Genomic DNA, 23,600 nt, shown 5'->3' on the forward strand with positions numbered 1-23,600 from the left:
CTTGCTTCCAAGTCTGTCGGTGAGACTGTGCCACGTGCATGTCTGTGCACCAAACAACTTGCTTCCTAAGTTAGGCAGCACCAGGGAAGAGTCACTCTTTGCACTCGGCCTCCTTGCAGGGATGTGATTTTTTTTTTTTTAATTTTTATTTTTTATTATTTTTTTAATTACTGTTTCTTCTTGGGCCTTGATCTTGCAGTGACATCCACAGGGGCACAGCGGACGGCTTGGGAGAAAGCAATTGCAGGATCAGAGTCTTAGTTGTGCGGCTCGGTCCGTAATGCTCTATTGATCCTGCAAATCTTTCATGAGTTACTCATGGTGTCAGTGGGATTGTTCTCTTGACTAAATGCATGTGTTCTCTGTGTTGAAAGACCACATTGCATATTCTGTATAGCTTATAGCCAAGCTCTCCCTGTTGGGAGACAACATAGTTTTCATTTTTCTCGTTTTGCTGTTTTCTATTTTATAATATTAGTATTTGTTTCTGAATGTTTTGTGTAAAACAGAAGACTTCAAATTTTTGTATTGTGCACGTATATGCATAATTAACAAAGTTTACTTGTATTAGAAGGTGATGTGGGTTTATTTTTCGTTTTCCTGACAGTACTAGTAAAGATGGTAAAGCAACAAGGCCTTCAGTGAATCTGTGATGATGAATTGCTCACGTGAGCAATGAGAGTTTCTTGGGTCAGTTGCTATGAGTTAGGTGAGCAGGTTATTGCTAGACACAGGAAGAACCTCTTTAGAAAAAAGCTAAATTTCTGTAGTTCTGAAATGACCAGACCAGCTTTCCATTTGCTTTCATAACCAACTCGCCTTTATGCTGGGTCCAAGACCTAAAAACCTTCTCTCCAAAGGCATTTTGCAATTTATGTGCTGCTGACAATTGGGAATTGAAGTGGGAGCTAAATTTGGCTTCAGCTCTTCTGCTACTGTGTATGCTCCGTTGCTATTAACGATTTGTGTTTGTGAGCATATGGCATAATTCCAGATACATGTATGTATGTGCATATTAATATCTGTGTGCATACATATGTATATATTTAGTTTCCAGAAACATGTATGTAATATTTGTTAAAGCAAGAGACTTTTGGTAGCAACAGAAACAATTATGTGTCTATGTGTGTTTAAAAAGAAAAAATTCGAAAGACCACCTGTATGCAGTGGTTGGCTGACCTCCCTGTATGACTCCTTGCACTCTTTCCACTTTTGTGGTAACTCATTCTCTTTGTTAACACTTTTTTTTTTTTTGTGCATAGGCTAGAATGTTGTGAAAAATACTTGCAAGCACAATTTCTTAAGCATTCATTTTGGCTTCACTTTGGGGTTTAGATCGGACACATCTAAATCCTGCTCTGTAGTTGTGTGCTCCACGTTCTCATGATGGCCGTCTTCCAGATCCGTGGTTCTGGAACGTGACTGATGCGCACTGATTTTTTTTTTTTTTTTTTTTTTTTTTTTTTTGTGCTGAACTGCACTGAGTTTGGGACAGTTACAAATGAGTTTTGTCATGCATCGTGTTTACGGTCGTGGGGGAAGCGGGGAAGCTACGGATGGAGATGTCACTGTGGGGCTTGCACTGTATCTGTTACGCATTCATATACAACATCATTCCCCTGTCACTATAAAACACGTATACTGATAGTGGTCATGTGCATCCCCCTTGGATTGTGGCATCTTCTGTCCTGGGTTAAATGTGTGTTAATCCTGTGGATGTTGCCATTCCTTTTACTTGCAGTTTCTCGACGTCATTCCAGGTCCACTAGTGCTCTCTCCACTGCTGATTCTGTTGGGCAGTCAGGTGAACAAGTGCTAACTGCATGAATCTGCTTCTTATACGTCGTCTTGTTTTACACCATTTTAACATTTGCTATCACGTGCATCAGCCAGCACTTAAGCATGTGCTTCTCACCGCTGTGGGGCTTCTCGTTCTGTTTGTTCAACGTGGCTTTTTGTTTTGAATTTCATTTATTGAATGTTTTTAATTTTATGTATTTTAGGAATATTGTGAGCAGTGTTTAAACAAAGGGTGATCCAGGGCCTTCTCAGTTCTCCTGCGAACTGGATCAGTTGTGCAGCATGAATGATGCAGAGCACTTGCAGCTTCTGTTGGTGTTTCCTCCTTAGCAGTGTAGCAGTTCCCAGTGCCTAGGACTGGGTCCCAGTGGGTCTGATCCCACTTGTTGCCAAGTATTCTGGATTCCTGCCTCTGTTAATGAAAGTGTTGTGCAGAATCCTGACCAAAATGCACAAGAGCAGCAAGAATTGAACACCTAATGACCTTTCAAAATGAACTTCAGGGCGTAATGCTTGCCGACATATCCTGTGTATAATTCTGAAGGCCTTGTCCAAAGTGCATGGAAGTTGGAAAAATGATTTCCTTAATTTCACTGGGCTTTCAACCAGGAGATTCATGCTTAGATGTAATGAGAAAAATCTGCACGTTCTGGTTGCCTTCTTCCCCAGCCCTGTGTTGGATTTCTCAGTTGCTGAGTACCTGTAACTCCCTTTGAAATCAGAATATTACACCGGGAGTCTTAAGAAATGAATGAGGGCTTCTAGGCTTTGAGTCCGTAGAAATTTAACTTAGAAGGGGACAAAGATGATGTGAAAAATGAATGAGGGCTCCAGCATTTGCTCAGTGGCTAAAATTGCATAAGGAATTAGTGATATTGAAAGTTATTTAATTATTCCCCCTTCAGTTAGGGAGTGAAAAATGTTCTGTTTCTCTCAAGTCTAGTTAAATAGCTGTCGCTTAACTAAAATGCTCAAAACATTTCCTTATAAAGTAACTTTGCAGAAATGACACAGCTGATTTGACTATCTTTGGCATTTTAAAAGCAACAATTTGAATTTGAAGTATGTATTTAAAAAAAAATTAAGATAAAAATTGTAATGCAGATCTGAGCTTAAGCTTTGTGTTTCCCTTCAGTTTCCTACGAAATTTATTGCACGCTTGGCTTCAGCGATTTGGTGCAAAGCCTGATTATATCACAGTCAGTCATCTTTGTCCAAAAGAAGGCCCAAACTTCACTAAAAATGACAAAATCAAGCCAAAAATTTTAGTTGGGGTTTCTCCCCGACTACGTACAAGCATAATGACTCTGGTCAGGGAGAGAAGGAAATGTGGCCGGAGCACACTGGGCTCCCCTTAGTCCTTGCCAGTAGTGTTGGGCTTGCTTGCAGTAGTTGTTCCTGGAGCCAGTTGTGTTCCCAGCGTCAAATTGCAGATCTTCCCGGGCCTCTTTTAAGATACGTGCCCATCTAACTTCTGCACTTGGGTACAAGAACAGTGTCTGAGGGAGAAGCCCAGAGTGACTTGTATTACTTTTTTCAGTGATCTTTAAATCTGTATTTGAAAAGACTCCTGTGATAGCCATGGAGACAGATATAAGCCAGCACGCCACATTATACTTACCCAAATTTGTTTAAAAAAAGCTCCATTTTGTTTCTTTATGCTGGGTATTTAAACTGATCTACAACTGAATTACTTTGTCATTCTGTTGTTCATTAAAACAAGAGAAACTATCTTCCCTTTTCTAATGTAATACTAAATTAACATGAAAACAGATGATGGTATGTAGTATTTTATGATGCTATGTTATTTCAAAGTTATAACACCAAATTCTGATCTCAGTAACACTTGAATAATGTCATTAAGTTAGCTGGGTTTAAATATAAATCTGAGACCAGAACTTGTCTCAACACTTACACTTGTACTGTACCAGTTATCACTTGCACTTAGGAAAAAACGCTTGTCTTCTGTACACCTTTGTAGCATGTATCTCCGTAACTTGTGTCTTCAGTTTTAATCTGACCTAGTGCAATACCATCTCCTCTGTGCTTCTATTAAGAGTGTACAGATCTTTCCATTTTAGGGATGAAGTACTGTTTCAACTAAATATTTGTAATGATTCTCCAACTGAGTGCATTAAAAAAGGGGATAGTAATAATGCATACAACTTTTTATTTCTTTGTGAACTGTCATGATTTGATTACTTTTCGGCAGTAGTTCTAAGAAGTTGAGGGTTTTTTTGTTGTTGTTTTTTGTTTCCCCCCTCCCCATGTAATGTGTTTTGTAGAAAATGTGCTTTTGTTGTAAATTGGAAATGTCTGGTCTGGTTACATATCTCTGAGGAATAGTAAGTTTTGATAAATAACACTTCCGTTTTTCCTCTTAATGAAATACTTCAGTTTTTTTTTTTTTTTTTTTAATTATCTCCCCTATTTTCCCCTCAGTAGCTTAATCCTTGCTCTGACTCAGGTAATGCTTTGAAATCATGCTCAGGTAATGCTTTGAAATAGGACAGTAGATAGGCAGACTTCAATCTCTGATTTAAATTATGCATGTCAATGTGAGCTAAATGCTTAAGAGGTATTTCAGTGCTGTAGGTTTAAAAAAAAAAAGCAATGAAATTTTATTATAAGTATAGTTTTTCCTCTAAAAATGTATACATTAAGCTGCTGAATATAGTATTTCACCTCAGTATTGTGGAAATCCACAATGCAGGTGCGTGTTTTAAAAAAAACAGTATTTTTCATTCATCAAATTAAATATAGATGAACTAAGAAAAGACCTGGGTGACTCGATCCCTCTCTTTTGCCACTTGATCACTGCATCCAATATGGATAAGCTGAAGGTCTCTTAAATGGGTTTGTGCACCTTGATCCGTGCACCACTGCAGTTGCTGGCAAAACTCCTCATGGCACCCGTGGGTGCAGGTGCAGGGAGACAGTGATGGGTTCCCAGGCTCTCCTGAGCAAAGGTAGGCCCACGTGGAAACAAAAACTAATGCGCTCTGGGCCTCATAATGGTTTGGAAGGCCAAAACCAGTCTCTTTCTGGTTCAAAACCGGAGCCAGGATCCCAGTGCTCTACATCGGATCTACTCCTCATCTAGAAAACCTGCTGCCAGAGCTTGGCCCATGATACTCAACTCACTGAGTCTGTCTCCCTGCTAGTGCCGATTTTATGAATTTGGCTTTTCCCCAAGGAAACTCATTTTTTGTAAGTCTTTTTGGCAGACTTGGGGCGAATTGTAAAGCAAGTCAATTAATATCAGGAATGTAAATGGCATTTTGGACCCAACCCTGTTGTTTTGGTGTCATTCAGAGCTTTACCGTCAAATTTGAGGGCAGAAAGATGATAGTTTGATCAAAAAATACCCATTTTGATTTATCATATAGCTTGTAAGCTGTGTTTCAGTCCAATGTACATTTAAACTGCTTCTAAAGAACTGTAATAAAACAAAAATTGGAACCACTTCACAAGCAAATAATAAACACTTATTCTTTGGGGCGTAGGATGATACTCTGCTGGTTAATCAAGCCTTGAAACATAAAATAGGCTAATCTTTGCTTCTAATCTCACATCTTTGAGAAGAAGCTGCAGGATGGGTCAGTGCTCAAGTCTGAGCATGTTCTGACGCTGCGGGCACGATTCTGTCTCTGAAGCTCATGCAAATTTYACTGTTGATTCCTGAGAGCGCCAGATTGGGGCCTGCATGTCTGCCTCTGACATTAAAATAAAACTTTGAAATAGCTTCTAGTTAAAAAGAGAAACACAGAATAGATGCCCTTTTTCCCAGCTTAAAAAAACAAACAAAAAAAAAAGGACATGTCCTGAGGATCCAAAACTGTCTCTGGGGCCTGACAAACAACAATAGTTTATTTCTTACACTAATGGCAGCCTCTCTAGAGCTGCGGATAAAAGAGGCTTTAATGAAAAAGCGCCGAGAGTTCCCAGAAGCTTTGGGGAGTCCGGCTCAGACACCTGATTAGGATTCCAGGGGAATGTGAATTTGCTTAACAGTCCCTTTCACTGTCTTTTGTGCAGACCGGTTTGGGCTCGGACAGCCAGGCAGGATGCCTGCTTCCGTGAATGCCATGCGAGTCCTCAGCACAAGCACAGATCTGGAGGCTGCCGTGGCCGATGCACTGGTAAGAGGGAAAAATGCAAAATGCTTCCGACACCAGAAAGTGGCTTAAAGTTACCTGTACGTACATTCTCCTCTTTCTTAATAGCTTTGTTCTAATTGTGCCGGTGTCTGATGCTGCATCGTTAGTTCAGTTAACATTTGTTGTCTTGTGTTCGGGGAATATTGGCAGCAACGTTTGTTTTATTCCGCGCGAGTTCTCCGCAGTTGTTATCAAACAGACTGACGTGGCTGGGCACTAGAGCTGCGGGATGGGTTGAATCTGCTGTTGGCCTTTCGCCGGGCCATCAGAGGCTGCACAGAGCAGCATGAGGGACCTCCATCAGTTCTGTTAACGGCGTGAGGATTTTGTCAGAAAAAGCATCCTCTGCTCTCTGTTAGTGTCTGTTCCTGATCAGGTCTTCAGAAGAACTGAGAATTTCCCCAATTTCTGTCCTGTGTTATTTGCACCTGGCTGGATATTCGGATCAGCTCTTAGCTTGGCTTGCCTCTAGCTGGTACCATCTCGTGCAGTTAGACTGAAATGCATTGTTTAGGGTGCTGCTAGTATTTTTGAAACATTAGGTGCATTTCCAATTAACTTCATTGTCATTTTTCAGTTTTATTGTACTACATAATCTTGCTGTACTATAAAAATCTCTTGGGCAGAATCCAGAAAGTATCTTCCACTCTGCAGAAGATAAATATTAGCACAGGCCTTTGCATTTACTTTGGGATTTGGGGGTGGGGTGTAGAGGCAAGAGCAGTTGTTCTGCAGCTTTATGTGGGTCCCAGTGTACCCTGTGTTTTCTCCAGCTCTAGCCCTGAGCTGTTGGAACAAGGAGGGGATTTCCTGATGTRTGTGAGGCAGAGATATCAAATTTTTCTTTATTAAGAATGAACCATGTCCCCAGAGAGTTTGTGGTGGACTTTATTTTTCCCCATTTCTCAGTTCACTTTCAGGACAGCTAACATCATTTGCCTTTGCATTTGGTTATCCCCCAGCTCATGTCACCTCCATATCTAGAGTCTGATTAAAATACTCCTAGAGAAAAAAATTTTTTTTTGATCCACTTTCCATAGAAACATAAGAGTAGTTGTGAATAACAGAGAAACAGGACAGTAGCAAATAGTTGGTGGTGTTGAATTTATTGACCTAAATAACCATTTTCATGAGTCAAATCCAGTGGCTCGTGAATCAGTTCCTGCCCACAGCTGCTCAGATTTGCCACCAAAGCAGTTCATGGTGTAATCGTAGATGAGGGGCTGCGAGTGTAAATGAAATCAGTCTGTATCCCTGAAGGTGAGCTGTTGTTGAATATTGGTTATTGAGGGAGGAGAGTCACAGCGGTGTTTCATTTCGCTGCTGATCCCTGAGATCTGTTTGGCTGTGACTTAGTCTTCAGCTAGACTTTGGGAGTTCCCTTTAACTGTTCCACTCGTTTCAACCCAACACTCTGAAATGTTAAATGGTAGTGCTGCTACCTAGTTTGATCAGTCTGGATTTCTATGGCTTTAAGGGGAGACAACTTTTTCTTGTTGTCCCCTTCTTTCCCACCGCCCTATTTTACTCTTTTTTTCTTAGTTGTCTTCTCGCAGTGGCAATTTACAGGCTCGGTTCAGGCTCCCTTTGGAAGGGCAGTGCGATGCCAGCTTTTATCCAGCAGCCTTGTATTCAGACGGGTATTCTTTGCCGCCTAGTACAAAATGAAAACAACTTCTCCAAAGATGGCTTCAGCCAAATACTCAAGTTTAAACAAAACCCAGCGGGTCGTTTTGCGACCTCTGCTCTGTGTGTACAATTCCCATTGGAGCCGCTACTGTTTGAGGGCTGGATTTGGCCTAAAAACATGCTGCCTGTGCTGGGAATCAGTGCTCAGATCTGTCAGAAGAGCTCAAAGGCTGTTGGAAACTTTGGTATAAAGGGCTTTAATTCAGGGGTGCCAGCCAGGTGACCTTGAAGTTAAGCTTCAAAAAGCAGTTTGGTGCAAGAACTGTAGGTTGAAAGAGACCTTGGTTAAGTGAAGTTGGTTAAACATGCTGTACTGTAGATAGCAGTTTCCTGACATCAGAGCTTCTTTCCAAGACTCTAAGGTCACTGATAATGTGTGTGTTGGAGGGTGGAGGGGGAGGGAAACGATTACCAAGAATTTGTATCTCCCAGAGCAATATTTTTGAAAAGTAAAGCAGAGAGGTGATGTATCTAGATCTGTCATCAGGAACTGTGATTCTGTGAACTTACTAAGAGACAATCTCACTTCCAGTCTCTCTAATAGAAATTGTGCCCAGGCTAGGGTATACAAGCAGTGCAGCAATTAGAAAATAAAGCCAGGCGTTATTATACCCACTTTTATTTTGCATAAACTGTGKTTTTTTTGTTGTTCTTTTGAGTTTGCTAAGACGCATTTGCTATACGTTTTTGTTGCAAAAACAAACCCTACATAAGCTTCTGACATAATTCTCTATGCTTTTTCCCACCCTTCAATATTTTCCTGCCTACAGCTGTTAGGAGACTCCAGGAGCAAGGTACTAGTGCTTTCTTGACTTTTTATTTCTACTTTCCAACTTGCCCTGCCCTGTTGCTATCCCCCATGATACTGCACTTGAGTTAATTTCTATGCTTCAATCCTGCAGTCCTAGTGGAAGCGAAACTATACTGGCTTGACAAGTCCAAGAACTGCAGGACTGACACTGAGGAAGGAATGCTGTAGCAAACACTTTAGAATATAGGCAATTTCTTCTGATACATTGTGTTATCAATTCTATTCTATTAAGGTTCACTTAAGAGTTTATTTTGTAGTATACAGTTTGGCTTGCCATCATCATTATTATTCTAGTATCTCTTCTTTTAGGGTCAGGGTTGTCAAAGCAGTACCTAAGGGAATTAGGTCCTCTAATACCATGCTATGTACATAAGTGGGATTTGAGTACTCAGTTCCCTTAGCCTCTGGAAAAATCCTAATCCAAGCTAACAGAAATCGTTCTCTTATATATTCCAGTGAAAATCTAGTCACTTCATTAGCAATAACAAAGCAACTGTGCATGCCAGCACAGAGTCCTTCAGCTCTTTCTTCCTTATCTTTATTATTTTTTCTTGAAATGGAAGTTGTATTGTCACAGTGTCTGTAACTGAGGAATTGCCCTTTTTTTTTTTTTTTAACAATAAAGCAACATATGATTTCATTATCTGTAGCTCATTCCATTGGGCATAAGTATCTCACCTACATGCTGGAGGGCAGGCCCCTTAGTCACTCGAGTATTTCTGTTGAAGTCAATGGGGGATCTGTCTTGCTCTAATGAGTAAGGTAAGCAGRCAGTTCTTGCTGATGTCCTTAACACACTTAAGTCACTATAACAATAGCATTAGTCTTGCTTTTTTTAGTGATTACAGATAGAGCATTTTTCTTTTGGCATTGATGTAAGTATATATGATTTACTAAGCTGGGTTTCCCCTCTTCCAGAAAAAGCCTGTGAGGAGAAGATATGAACCCTATGGGATGTACTCAGATGATGACGCTAATAGTGATGCATCAAGCGCTTGCTCCGAGCGCTCCTATGGCTCCAGGAACGGGGGCATTCCACACTACCTGCGACAGACTGAAGATGTAGCTGAGGTCTTGAACCACTGTGCCAGCTCCAACTGGTCTGAAAGAAAAGAAGGGCTCATAGGTCTTCAGAACTTACTGAAAAGCCAGCGGACACTGAGGTGACCTTCCTAGCTTTGTAGTTTTGGTCGTTCATGGCGGGGATGACTTTTGACTATGGTCACTAATTTTTATTTGCCTTATGCAAACAAATAGTACTACTCGCAGCCTTGAAGGCTCGGTCTCCACGATGTGGGGCTTTATTTAATTAGCAGAAAAACTTCTGCTATGGCAGCAGTATCACTTCTGTTAAATTTGTAGTAGTGATGTAGACAGAGCCCAATTAAGAATGCTTACTTCTCTGAGCCTTCCTCTGTCTCCTCAAGTCCTCTGATGGTAGGTGCTTGTGGCTGCACAGTGAGATTTCTCACAATGATGGTATGTAAATGCACTCAAAGGGTGGTACCATTTTTACATATAGCCTATGTTTAAGCCTTCAGTAAAATTCTTTTTTTCCCCAGTAACATATTTGGTGAAGCAAACACTCCCTGCATTTATTCTGAAACTACTCAGGGTGTGTGTGTTTCAAAGATGAGATCAAATGATGCTCTTTGTGTAATGTTAGGTCTGCTTTGATTCTTTATGAAGGTGGTGTTAGGTATAATTACTTGTGGCTCTTTGTGAATGCACCAGGTAGTTATTTGTAACTCTTTAAAAATCCTATAGGAGAAATTTGAGTCTTCTAAAAAATGTAGTTTATGATGCAGAAGGAAATTTCTTAAGGCAATGAAGTAGAAAGCAACCCCTGAAACTTTGTTTACGGTAGGAGAGAGAGACCTTTTCTCCTTGTTAAAAACCAAATAAACCCTTCAAACACCTTTGGCATGCGACACATTAAAGCAGATCTTAGAATTACCCAGTAGTTATGTGGGAACTTCATATGGCCACAGGTTGTGGTAACTGAAGTCATCTGGCTCTCAGGCAATGGGCTTTTCACCCCTGGTTTATGGTGAAGAGGTTTTGGCAACAAACCGTTTATCTTTTCTCTCCTTTGGAGACAGCATTCACAAATAGCTGCGACATTTTATTTTCCTGTTATGAATATTATGAACTTAAATTATGGCTAAGTTTATAAGTGGCTGTTGTATGGTTGGCAGTCTACCTACTTGAATTTGTGTAATTATTTTCATTTTAAAAGATCTTCTCATTTGCTGAAAACTCTTGATGCTGCTTGTTAACAGGGAGAATGAAAATGGACTGAGATCAGGGCTGGAAAGGTTATTTTCTTCCTATCATAAAAAAAGCATTTCACATGATGTGATGCAGCCCTTAAGTGGGAAGTGCTACAAGTTTTAAATATGATCGTTAGAGTCCCTAGATCAGAGGTGCCTTTTGATGTGGTCTACTTATGAGTATTTTAAAAGATACTTCTCACAGGAATGCTTTCTTTTCCTTTTCCTTTTCCTTTTTTTTTTTTTTTTTTTTTTTCCAGCTGTTGGGAAAAACTCTATTTGGCACCTCATATACTTATATGGAAACATTGGGTGAAACTGCTACGAAGGTGTGTGAGGATTATAACAACCAAAGTTTCAAATGATAGTGGTGATAGTTCCAAGGGAGGAAGTGCTGAGAAGATCAGGTGATGGACTATTTATCCAGATCGGTGGYTCTTAGCAGAAATGCCAGTAGAAAAAAGCTGCTGTTTTCAGTCCTGCTGGTTGCAGTATTTGAACTGTACGGCTGTCACTAGTTCCTCAAGCTAGCAAGTTTTCTGGCTTTGATCTTAGATAGGTTGTAAACCCATCCTAGAATCTACACTGTCTTAATATTAAGCCCTTGCAGAGTTATTTTTCTAATTTGGTACTGTTTTTAGTTCTCTAGATTATATTTCCTTTTGGTTTGCTTATCTGCTTCCACCTTTGTTCAGGGTTGATCTGGTGCCTGTTCTGGTGATAAGATTTTATCATCCTGTGTGTTCTTACGGTATCATGTAGAACATCATCAAGGTTATTAGTCCAAGGGGCAAGTCTTTTTTTCTTCTAATTAAACCCAGCATGTTCTGTTGTGGTATAACAAGTTGAATAGCAGGCAGCGATGTGGCTAGGTTTTCTTTAATTCTCTGAACTAAAAGAGGTCCGATCCTGTATTAGTTGGGAATTATATATCCAGAAAGATGTTAGCATCCAAAGTGGTGCAATATGTACCTATCCGCACTGTTTCATACAGCTTCTTGTGGTCTAGCTCTATAAGGGCTCCTCAGTAAGGTCTTCTCAATAAAACAAGGGCCAGCAAGTCTCTTAAAGAAGTGTTCTTTTAGTGCCTGTTTGTATGGCATGCGCGTTGTTACCTTGGGTCAGCAGGGCTTTAAAAAAAAGAGATGCTTATGCTTGCTGTCTTCATGTAACCCTTGTCCAGAGAGAAATTTCATTGGAGTAATAAAAAGGAGCAATCGCATTGAGTCAGGAGAGCATTGTAGAACAGTCATTTTGAGACAGTACAGTCTCCATCCTGAATGAAGCTGCCAGCTTGCTTTGGCATTGTTATAAAGACTTTATTTGTCTGCATTCAACTCTTAGGGAGAGCACTGTCTTTGTGCCCTCTTAAAACTTGATCAGTCTTTCATGAATAAATTTGGGGGGGTGGGCAATGTTACTTATAAACAAATTAACAGTGTCGAACAATTAGACTGCTGACACATTCTGGCCTGTTCTTTAAAGCTTATTTTAATGTTATATGTATATATGTTGGTAGATTGTGGAATTAACATCTATCTGGTAACAGGGTACCCATAATCAAGATCTGAATGACTGTTCTCTGAGCGATCAATGTGCATTTTGCGAGTTGCTCTGGTTTCATAGTAATTGGGGAAGAATACCTAATACTATCCATAGTTAGCCAAATGTTACCCAGTCATCTTGCTCTGTTTTCACTTGGACTGTAAACAGGTAAAACTTCTGCTGCCTTTGACAGCTTGCTTTGCAGGAAAGCTAATATTGTAACATTTGGCCCTGTATTTTTCAATGCATTGAAAATAAGAGCTTTGGCACCAAACAGTTTTGTGTTTGATTCAATATCTTATGAAAAGGACCCATAGAGCGTTCTCTTTTTTCTCTTGCCTAAAAAGGGCATTATTAAGTGCTTACTAAACTCCTACTAATAGGAACTTGCACTTATACCTTGATTTAATTCTCTTCTGACTTATTAGGTTGCCTGCTCATTGATCTATCATCTATTTCTGTATATATGCCTTCTCAGTGTGTCTTCTGTCTCCCTCTGAGTCAGTTCTGGTATCTGTTAATACTGTGTGATYCYAGAGTGATTACACTGGGGCTACTGATAGCTTAGAGACCAAAATATTTATGATTAGTATCTACCCAAACAGCATAGGGGTTCTCTTTGTACTTGAAAAATTGAATTCCCTGGCACAAAGGAGACTGAGAAATCTATTCCTAGGCTATAAAAGGGAAATGTTTCAGTGAATTGATAGCCTTGACACAGGCAGAAAGTAAATACCTCCTGAACACACACATTATAGGTTGTCTTCTGCAATCTAGCAGCAGGAAATAGAGGTGCCTAATTTTGTTTTTAAAACATGTTTATTAGATTTCTTAACCTAAACTTGGTGTTCCCAGCAGCTAAGCTGGAATGCCAAATACAGCTTTGCCTAGATAGAGAATTTTCAGAAGTGTGACTGAACCTTTAAATTAAGAAGATGAAATCTTTTTCAGCTGTTACTCTTTATCTTTTTGCTGCAACTAGAGTTTTAGCATTAATATCATGTTTTATTATGTATTTTAGCCGAGTCGAGTTAAAAAGGCTATGTGAAATATTTACTCGCATGTTTGCTGACCCTCACAGCAAGGTAAGATCACAAAGGCTTGGCTCGTTCTCTTACATTACCATATGTGCACMTTTGACATTGTTCCAAAATGAATGGTTTGTATATCTACCCCTGCCATCTACTGGGGGAAACTGGCATTTATGAATCTCATGACTATCTGTTTTATGCTGAAGGGATGTGTCTTACAGGGTAGGACTTGCTTGCTCCGTGCTTTCCAAAGAACTTGCTGCCTTTGAGAAGTTAGCTACTGGAGGAGCAATGCGTTCAGTTTTATCTGCACTTCTCTGGGGAGTTTCTTGGTGATGCACAACAGAGTGAGGTTCCTGAAGGGCAATGAATCATAGTTCAGCATCATGTTCATTGGAGTTTAGATGCACCAGGGAGATTTATGGAACTCACCAAGATGTTGTTCTGGATCTTTTCAAAAAATTTAAACAATGTCAGTAGTATAACTACTTTGCCTTCTTTACAACACTGTCCTTTGAAGTTGAAGGCCATGAYGTGAATTTACATGCACCTTCTAAAAAGAAGCAGGGAGGAATGGGGGGTTGGGGAGTGGGGAGGTTGGACCCATAGGTACTTTCAGGCTCAACACTTCTCCTGCTGACAGGTAAGCAGAATCAGGAAGATATGGGAAAAGGGAGTTTTCCTGAGGAAGCTTGCTGGATCTCTTTGGTGGGAACCAGTAATGGCTGGATGAAAACATCTGATATTGTGTTAAATACAATTTTAAAAAGGAGTCATTATATAAATATTTGTGCCTCAGGCTACTTGGTAAACCAATTCTAACAAATGATTGTCAGGTGCAAATTCCCTCAGTAGACAGGTTATTTTATAGCTGCCYTTCACAAACCTACCTCAAAGTGTGCATTTTTGGCCATAGCTAGTCTGGACCAACTGGACTGCAGATCTGCTCTAGTGTGGCAGTTCATATCTGTAAAGTCTTAACGTTTTTGGTTCTCAAAGCTCAGTCTGTGTCATGGAAAGTACATTCTCTGCGGCACTGCTGATCTGTCATCTTCATTGCTTTCATGGAATTATCACTACAAATGCATTAGTTGTGGTATTAGACAACTGTAATTCTCAATCACTAAATTGCTGTAGCATAGCTGAGGTCAGAGTTTAGTCTTTCATAAAAGTACGGTTTGTTTTTGCCTTTTGTCCTTGCTGAACACTTGTGTTTAGGATGACGTGGGACTGGGGTCTCAGAAGTTGGAATAAATTGAGGAGTGGAATAGGGAAAAAACACAATAAAGATTGCATGCAACTGTAGAAAGCAGTCCAGCTCTCCTGACTTGTTGACTTTAAAGGTGTTGCTTTCATGAGAGAGGATACTGGATCTGATCGAATGTATATAATGTTTTAAATAACTCTAAGAAGAAGAGATTTTATTTTAAGAAAATGTAGACTTTCTGTGAATGCATCTTTTATCTGTTGACAAACTGCATCTGGACAATCGGGTTTGATCACTGTGTGCTAACGAGTGGTTTGTTTTGTTGCATGGCCTGCTTTGCGGTGGAATTCACAACAGAGAGTAAGTGCATTCTTCCCCTCTTCCTTCCTTTGTTTAATGTGGTATTTTAATATGGCTCATTTTAGATGTGTATTGTTTGTGATTTTTTTTTTTTCCCCCCCAGAGCAATGTGGTCACTAAAATCGTTCATTCATGAAACTGTCTATAACAAAGTTGTCATGAAACTCAAATAATTGAGGGGGGAGGGATTTAGAAATCTGTTTATAGCCTCATCTGTCTTTTTGTGACACACTTTTTGTTTACAGGTCTTCAGCATGTTTCTGGAAACCCTGGTTGATTTCATCATCATTCATAAAGATGACTTGCAGGACTGGCTTTTTGTTCTCCTGACACAGTTGCTAAAGAAAATGGGAGCAGATTTGCTGGGGTCTGTGCAGGCAAAAGTTCAAAAAGCTCTGGATGTCACAAGGTAGAGTACTCCGATGGCAAAAATTATGTAGGTTTTCTCAGGATTACAAGAAGGCACCTAATGAACGTCTTAGAAACCCAGGAGTGCCATACATTTTGAGGGATGGATCCTGCTGAATACCAGTATAAATGAGAACAAAATCATGTCACAATATTTAAAGCATTGAAATCCAAATCTTGAGTTAACAAATTTAATCAGTTTTACATTTTAGATGTTGTCCTCTAAAGTTATCCACGTAGGAAAAAGTTTTTTTACTTCAGTTTTCTTTACTTATAAAAAAAATTATCATTTGCAGTGCTCAAAAAGTGATGGATGCTTTGATACAAAGTGCAGAATGTCTTACATGTGTTCAAACAGCAAATATTGGTAATGTAAGGATAAGATCTTGAATGCTGCTGTGTCCTTGCATACCTGTTCAATTCTGTAGTCCAYGTTCTTTCCTAAGAATGTCCAGCATAGGACATCTTTATTATAAAGTGTAGCTGATCCGAAAAATTATAGGATTTTAGGAGGGGAAAAATAATTCAAGAGCAAATGATATGCAAAAGGAGGAAAGAAGAGAAATCAAAACAATTTATGAACTCTGGGGAAAAGATAAACSAGTGTGCTACTGTAAATAAGGGAACAAAGAACAGCCTGAAGTGAAGAAAGGATGGAGCAATWTAACAAAAGTAGGAGAAGTGTAGGTATATTGACTTAGCAATTTTTGCCAGTGTTAATTCAAGAATCAGCTGATCCTTGGATGTGARGTTTTTTCTTTTTAAAAAAAAGAARAAGTCATGGTAGRTGCTGAACTCTCATACGTGAACTTTTAAGTATCAGATTAATTTAGTCCTGATCATTCATGTTGCATTACATTTTTCCCTTTGTTTTCTTTGGACAGGGATTCTTTTCCATTTGATCAACAATTTAACATTTTGATGAGGTTTATCGTAGATCAGACCCAAACACCAAACCTCAAGGTCAGTATCAAAAGCCTTTTCAATGAAGCATAAACATGGTCCTTTTAATTTGCAATGACAGATGTACTTTAAAGTACGGAACTCATGAAAAGATAATTAATTGTAAATACCTGTATGATACAATATAGAAAGTACATTGGCAGCTTCGATTCACTTTTGCAGTTGTTTGCATATTTTTTGTAAGAAATATAATTTCCGAAAGTCTGCACATGACAGTAACTCAATTCTCATCTCCTGAAATGACTTCCAGTAATACCTAGGCTAATTTTTTTTAAGCATCTCAAGTTATAGAGACATGCCTGGTTGGATTTACAATTAGACTTTTGACTTCAGCAGGAGCTAGCAATCACTGTGCTTTTGAAATCCCCCCCACACACACACATACAAACACAATTCCCCCCCTTCCCATTTTAATACACTTAAATATCTTTAAAAATATTGCCCTGTGATTCATCACAAGTCAGTAAGAGTTGGGCTTTAGATACACTGGAAAGTATCGGAGTGAAGTTTAGAAGGGGAAAATTCTTCTAACTGTGGTCTTGGTGGGAAGAAACCTGCTTATACAGGGCAGGAGGGACCAGAGCCCTCGCCCTGGACAAGTAGGGAACTGGGCCACTAAGCACAGTCACAAGTGCTTGTTGTACTGAGTAGACATAGCAAAAAGGATTGGGATATTTAGGTTTTGAAGGAAAAACATTGGTGTTCTGTTATTGAATCCTCCCAAGGGGATACAGTCATGCAGCCTGTCCTTAAGGAGGTTGCTCTTTCAAGGTTATAGGAACACTGGAAACTCTGGAGATCATCACATTTCTCTTCCAGAGATAGGAGTAGAGATAGGAATATAGGAATATACAGGATGCCAAATAACTAGAGTGTTTTCTCTCTGATCTCCAAAATCTTAGCTCTTTGGAGACTCTAGCCTCAACATTTATTATGAGACCAGAAACTAAGTTTTGGCATCTGGAATAACCCTGAATATAAGAGAGAGACCATAAGATGTTAAAACATTCGATACTGGTGCAGGCAGGGTATTGGAGTGCTGATTTGCTTATGCAAACGCACAAGCAGACATATTTTTTCAAGCCAGTTCTGATGAACCATTCCAGACTGTTACTATACAAAATTAATCCTGGGTAGAAAGTTGCTTCTGATTTTGAGACATGACATGGAGACATGTACAGGGATATTTTTTTCCCCCTCAATACATGGATCTTGTGAATCTGTAGCAATATCTGTTCATCACTGGATAATTCTGTGTTTTACCAGTTTGTCAGACTGACAAATCTCACTTCTCAGGTGAAAGTTGCTATCCTGAAGTATATTGAGTCCCTGGCAAGACAGATGGATCCAACAGACTTTGTGAACTCCAGTGAGACAAGACTCGCTGTATCTAGAATTATAACGTGGACAACAGAACCAAAGAGCTCAGATGTGAGAAAGGTAAGCCAAAATGCTGGAGCACTTGCAGTAATTGTTGTTCTTCCTAAAAAAAGAAAAAAAAAAAAGTCTTAAAGACAATTTAAAAAATCAGCGGTTAGATTCTAATTAAAAAAAAAATTTTTTTTGCATACCTTGCCATCCAAACTGAAGTGCCAATTCAGTAAAGGCACTCTTCTTTTTTTTTTTTATAGCTACTCAGCTGTGTGACTTTAACTACTATTAACATGCAAAAAGAGAACACGATTTAAACAGGTACTTGTTACTGAGCAGTCTGGAAATACCTGTGGTATTTTGTTTGCTTAGGTAAAGAGTAGGTGCTTTGTAGATTCGAATGAAATCTAGCGCAACTTCTACGACACAGTATTTTTCAAGGAAAGAAAACAAATCAGTAAGCTGCCAAGGACTCTCAATTCTTTTCTTTTAAAAGAACAACATTGTGTTTATCTCAACTTGGAAAAAATTGACACATTTAGGTCGGGCATAGATAATCCAGTTAACTTGTTCCTTTTCTTGCTGTAGGTGCAAGTGTCAGGTAAGCTAAAATGGAGCAAATAACAGATACTCATCTGTCCCAAGAGAAAAGTGAGACTGTTGCATGAATCTGGCATCTGTAACGCAATTTAAAATTACCTTCTTTTCCCAGCCCAAGTATAGGAATAAATTCCAGTAGGAGTTACGGGGTTTGAGAAGTACTTGGACTAAAAACTCTTAAGCATTTCAGAATGTAAAAATTGTATGAGATTTCTATACTCTAAATGTTGAATTAATACTAGATTAATATTTCGGTATTTTATAACTTTGCCAATAAAATTATTTTTGTTGATTATTTGATTTTGATGAAATGGTCACTGGCTAAGAGAGGTGCTGCAACTGCACGATATCTGATGACTGTCAGACTTCAAGGAAGGTTTCTGTGTGTGCATGTTGTGTGCTTTCCAGCATATGTTTGATAGGATCTGGAGGAAAATGTCTCATTCACTTCTTAGACTTTCTGCAGGGGTTATTTACACCAGTGTGACTGAAACTTGCTTCTGCGAGATAGTCTGAGAAGAGTGACTTTAAATTCTGTACTTAAATCTGGAACATACATTTCCATTTTGATGCTCTATTTACAAAGTCAGGATTAAATAACAGGGAAAGAAATGCTTCTCTGTTACAGTTCAAAGTAAACTCCCAACTGTTTACTGTGGCAGGTGAGAACCTTCTAATTTATTTAGCTAGAAATATATACTGAAAGCAAAAAGCAAAATCTCTATGTTGCTCAGCAGAAGAAATATTCCACCATTAGGTGTCATCATTGCTGCATGCAAAATTGAGTGAAGAGTGGCTCTGCAGCGGCTGAAAAGCGGGCCGCTAGCTGCGAAGCTGCGGGATGCGGGGAACGTGTGTTCATGACGCAGTGACTGTCCTTTTATCTATTTCCAAGACTCAGAGCTCTGGTAAAACTGCCAGGAAACTTCACTTGAGCAGTACCTGGGCAAGTGTCACAGTGCCTTCGGGGCTGATAAGAGTTTACTGAATCTAATTTCTTTTTATTCAACCTGAATGTGACTACTGCATTTGCCTCTAGTGCTGGTAGTGTTCAAGTGTGGTATTCCACAGTTGACCTAATTTAGGCTACTATAATGAACGCACACGTGATCTTTATTTCATCATACTGTTGGTGTACTATGATTTTATTAAGAACATAGTGCAAACTACCAGCTTTGGAAGAAACATTGCGGCGAAGGATTTATAAGCAATCGTTGGCCATTATCTCTGTGAGGGCTGTAGTTAACAGACTAATAAATCCATTATGCAATAACGAACTGGATTATCACAGACCAGTCCTGACATGTAAGTGTCTGAAGAACACAAAAAAGAAAAAAATTTTTTGGAGACTATGAGCTGGAAAAACAGTACTAGTTTTTCATGTAAAAAAAGATTCATTTGTATAACTTAAGAGTCAGAAGCTGATTTTTCTCCTCTTGGAAGGTATTACTGCTGATAACCTTCAGGATCTGAGGTTTTTGAAGTGCAGAGCCRATCATGCAATTGTGAACATTGCCACCCTAAAAACTGAGGCAACAGTTGAAGGTCTGGGGGAGAGGGAGAAGAAATAATTCCACCTGTACCCCTGCAGCTGACTTGGTGGAAAGGAAACGCCAGTGCTGAGCTGCCTGTGAAGGCAGGAACTTTCTTACAAGAAATTTAGTCCCCCAACGAATGTGCTATTTACTGCTGCCTTAATGTAAATATCTGTGTGTGTCATGGTCATGCTATTCCCTCTGGATATTTCCTCTGTAAAGCAGCTGCAGGTAAAACAGGCACATTCATGCTGATTAGTTAAAAATATAAATGTTCTAGTGGTGAACACGCTTGGCTGTTATGTGCACGTGGCAGTTAATCATGCAGATTTTATCCTATGGTAGCAAAGGGATCTGTTCGTGAAATGGATTATATTATCAGTCAATAATGGGATCATCCTTCCATTATTATTAACTGTATGTGGTGGTCATGGAGGTCCCAGCCCTGTGGTTATTAAGGTATTGGAGAAAAATGCAACCTAAGGTGACATTTAATCGAAAGAGCTTTTTCAAACTGAATGACACATCTCTATTAAACTCAGTACACCCATACGATGACTACTTAAACATATGCAATGATCATGCTTAACCTGTCTGCCRTTGGACTTGGACTACTGGTTATATTTAATAGCTTTTGAAATCAGAAATAAACTTAGCCTAAGGAATTGCTGTTGTGCATAAAAGAGTTTGTTTTAGCATGGAATGATATCTATAGCTAAATATAAGTTCTGTTATCACTTTTGTTTATTAAAAAAAATACATGGTGTACTTTAAGGAGCGTACGGTTGACATCACTGAGTAATTGACAGATATCTCAACGTCTCAGGGCAGAACCCATTTAAAYTGTTGACAGTGGCAGTAAATTATGTATAGTGAAAATTATTGTCATGCTGTATTTTTAAAATAGTGAGCTGCAGAGTGTTATGGGTAAATATTTTTTTCTTGTTTTAAGGATAGTTAACACTCAACTTGAATGCAAGGTAAATACTCTTAAGATTTACTTCCTGGAAACAGTGCTAGAAGAAAGGTGAAAGGCATTTGTCCTGTGTGTTAAACAAAAGCTTTCAAGTAGAAATAGATCATGCTGCATTGTATAGATAATTATATGGGACGTGGTTCAAATTTTGCCTTCAGGTGCAATGAATTGTGTAYGTGAGAGTATGTGTTGGTGATTTATGCACATACAGTCAATTTGTCGCTTATTCCCCAAGCAAAGACTTAAGCATGATACGTCCATCAATGGACAGAGCACAGATCACGATTTAAGAACTCCAGTTTTGATTGTATTAGTGTTTAGCTTTGTGTGAGTCACTTCACTTTCCTCTGCCTTGGTTTATTTCTATCATGGGGTGTCAATTCTGATTTTTTTAATGTTTCAGATTCARTGAAATCATTCTACAAAAGCCAGTTATTACCGCACAGAAAAGTAACACAAAATGATAATGCAAATAGATGACTAGTGTTGAGGATATTAAGTCAGCAGCTTCACTGTTATCACTAATATTGCCAGCAAAGTTATTGTGCAATCTTTACGTAGGCAAAACTCCCATTAATTTTGGATTGCAGGATTGGGCTCTGTGTGGGAAAATACTCTGATCTTGGCGAACAGCCATCAGCTTGAGAATGGAAATTAAAATGAGGTTTCTAATTTGACTCCGGCCAAAGCCTTAAGAAGCCTTGTGCCCAAGGCTAAGGGGAACGGAAATTTTTATTAAACATGAGTGCTCAGCACTAAGAACAGGATGGAGTCATCTGTAAGGGCACCTGGGGTCTTAGCGCTTAGAAGGAGTTTGTGTACAGGTTGAAAGGGAACAAGAGTCTTCAAGGTGAGGAGCCAGTGATGCTGCCCACTGTTTTGGTAATCAGCCAAGCTCTGGTCTTAACAGCGACAGATCTATATTGCGTGATCGTGATTTGGCCCATTAATCTCAAGGAAGAAGTAATTTTTTCTTCTGTGCCAAATGTCCTGCCTGGCTTCTCTGTTGATGAAACACACACGGGAGTTTTATTTTACAAGCCTGAACTTATTTTTACCCATTATGGGCAACCTCGTGCCCTGTGCACGGCGTCATATTCTGCCTTCCGCTTGCATAACTAGATAAACTCTTCTTTCAACTATCCCACTTCTAAACTGCRTTTTGACCAAGCTGCCCTCAAGTGTAGACAATGAATGGGACTTGGTAAGATGCTAGAGTCATTGCAATGAATCCAAAAGCCCAAGTGAGTGTTTGTATTACTTGGATTTACATCACGGTGAAGCCCCCCTCAGACTACCTGACCTAAATAGTGCCCTCCTTGGATTGTCACTGGTTTGTGGGTGATGTCTAGAGGTATCCAAAGAAAACCATGTCTGGGATCAGAATTGCTTCCAAAACTGATTTATCAGGAAGCTGTTTCGAATTACACTAGAAAAGGAGGTCAGAGAGAGAGCCGTAGGCCATCAGATTCCTGCTCTCAAACAACCAAGGAAGGGTGTGTGTGTGTGTGTGTGTGGGGGGGGGTGTTAATAGCAATCCTGGATGCCATATTTCAAGAAATACTGATATTTTCACTTTGATAAGGAAATGATATCTAAAGTCTAAAGAAAGTTTGGCTAAAATATTGCTGCAGTGTCTGTACCAGGACCCGTGATAGACAGGAAAGCAAATGCTGCTAAGGAAATGAAATTAGACTCCTTTGTAGTGTGATGTCAAATGAGACCTCTGAAATCTCTCCTGGAACTTTGTAATTTTCTGGTTGGGGTCAGGCTGGTTTGAGCAATTCTGTGACATGAAAGTTGAGCTGAAAATGGACTCCTGAAGTCTCTTAGTGAGCTGAAGTGGCATCATTCATCCTTAACAGTGTTGGGCAACAACTAGTGCTGGTCATGTTCTTTTAGAGTAGCAGCAACAGAGGACATTTGCAGAAATGCTTTTAATGGCAAATCATTTTAATRTTCCTCAGTAGGTCAGGCCTTGCCTTTCTGGACCTGAGGGTTCTCTAGCTTTCTTGTAATGTTCCTATACAAAATTTGCATGTCTCATTAACTCCATGAAGAGCCAAGTAACAGAATCGGGCCTTAGGATTTCATCTCAATCTTACGGAGTCTTAAATAACAGTGTGTCCACACTGCTGAGTTCAGCTGTTTAGCAAAAGGATATTCTTAAAGAAGTCAAACTAGAACTAAATGCTAAGAGGCACTACTTTCAGGGATTTTAACATAGTAATTGTTAGGAAAAATAGTGTAATTCATCAAAAATGGTGCTTGGTGGATTTCAATACAGTAATTACTTRCTTTAATGCTGCTAGAACAAAAGGGTTCTCAGTGTCCTAGCTGTGTTTCCAAAATAGTAGCTGTCATTTTCTGTTTGTTTTGAATTTGAAGCTACAGAGCTATGAGAGCACAAATATTTTTACTGTATGCAGTGTAAGAAAAATAGCTTTTCCGAACAGTAGTGGCCAGAAAATCATCACATGCTTGTTGGGTAACATGGTCTTATGGGTAGGTTTCCTTAAAATGGCTCTCTGATTTATACAGCCTTCTAGACTCCTTCATGTTGAAAGCAGTTTGTTATAAAAGCAGTTGCATTTCTCAGTTTGCTTGAAACTAAGTAAGAGCTAATGCTAATATGAGATAAGGAGTTGCTTCATAGAATGTGTGCGCTCATTCTTTTATTATGTATCTGTGCAAAATATGTTTGCACATGCCATATTTATAAATATACACCTATATAGGTAGAGGTGGCGCATCATGTTTTAATGAGGGCTAGAGGTTTACATGATGCATTGTAGAATTGTCAAATAAATGGATCATTGGCTGCTTTCTCTACACAGGGATGGATAAGTCTGCCATACTTATTCTAGCATG

The 23,600-nt window shown here is 39.3% G+C and overlaps 1 protein-coding gene across 10 annotated transcripts in view; it reads left to right on the plus strand.

Annotated features, from left to right (window-relative positions):
- Positions 1-23,600, plus strand: part of CLASP1 (cytoplasmic linker associated protein 1) — a 184,538-nt gene that overhangs the window by 119,256 nt on the left and 41,682 nt on the right. For 8 of the 10 annotated variants that reach the window (XM_026082155.1, XM_026082156.1, XM_026082164.1 and 5 more), the window contains 8 exons: positions 5,839-5,942; positions 8,420-8,443; positions 9,379-9,623; positions 13,300-13,363; positions 14,874-14,876; positions 15,122-15,285; positions 16,169-16,247; positions 17,544-17,687. In XM_026082155.1, coding sequence (XP_025937940.1) covers positions 5,839-5,942; positions 8,420-8,443; positions 9,379-9,623; positions 13,300-13,363; positions 14,874-14,876; positions 15,122-15,285; positions 16,169-16,247; positions 17,544-17,687 — 827 coding nt within the window. The remainder of the gene's footprint in view (positions 1-5,838; positions 5,943-8,419; positions 8,444-9,378; positions 9,624-13,299; positions 13,364-14,873; positions 14,877-15,121; positions 15,286-16,168; positions 16,248-17,543; positions 17,688-23,600) is intronic. The other 2 variants (XM_026082158.1, XM_026082159.1) reach the window with 1 other exon arrangement.

Source organism: Apteryx rowi, unplaced genomic scaffold (assembly GCF_003343035.1).
Source record: "Apteryx rowi isolate R43461 unplaced genomic scaffold, aptRow1 scaffold_57, whole genome shotgun sequence".
In the NCBI taxonomy this organism is placed as follows: domain Eukaryota; kingdom Metazoa; phylum Chordata; class Aves; order Apterygiformes; family Apterygidae; genus Apteryx; species Apteryx rowi.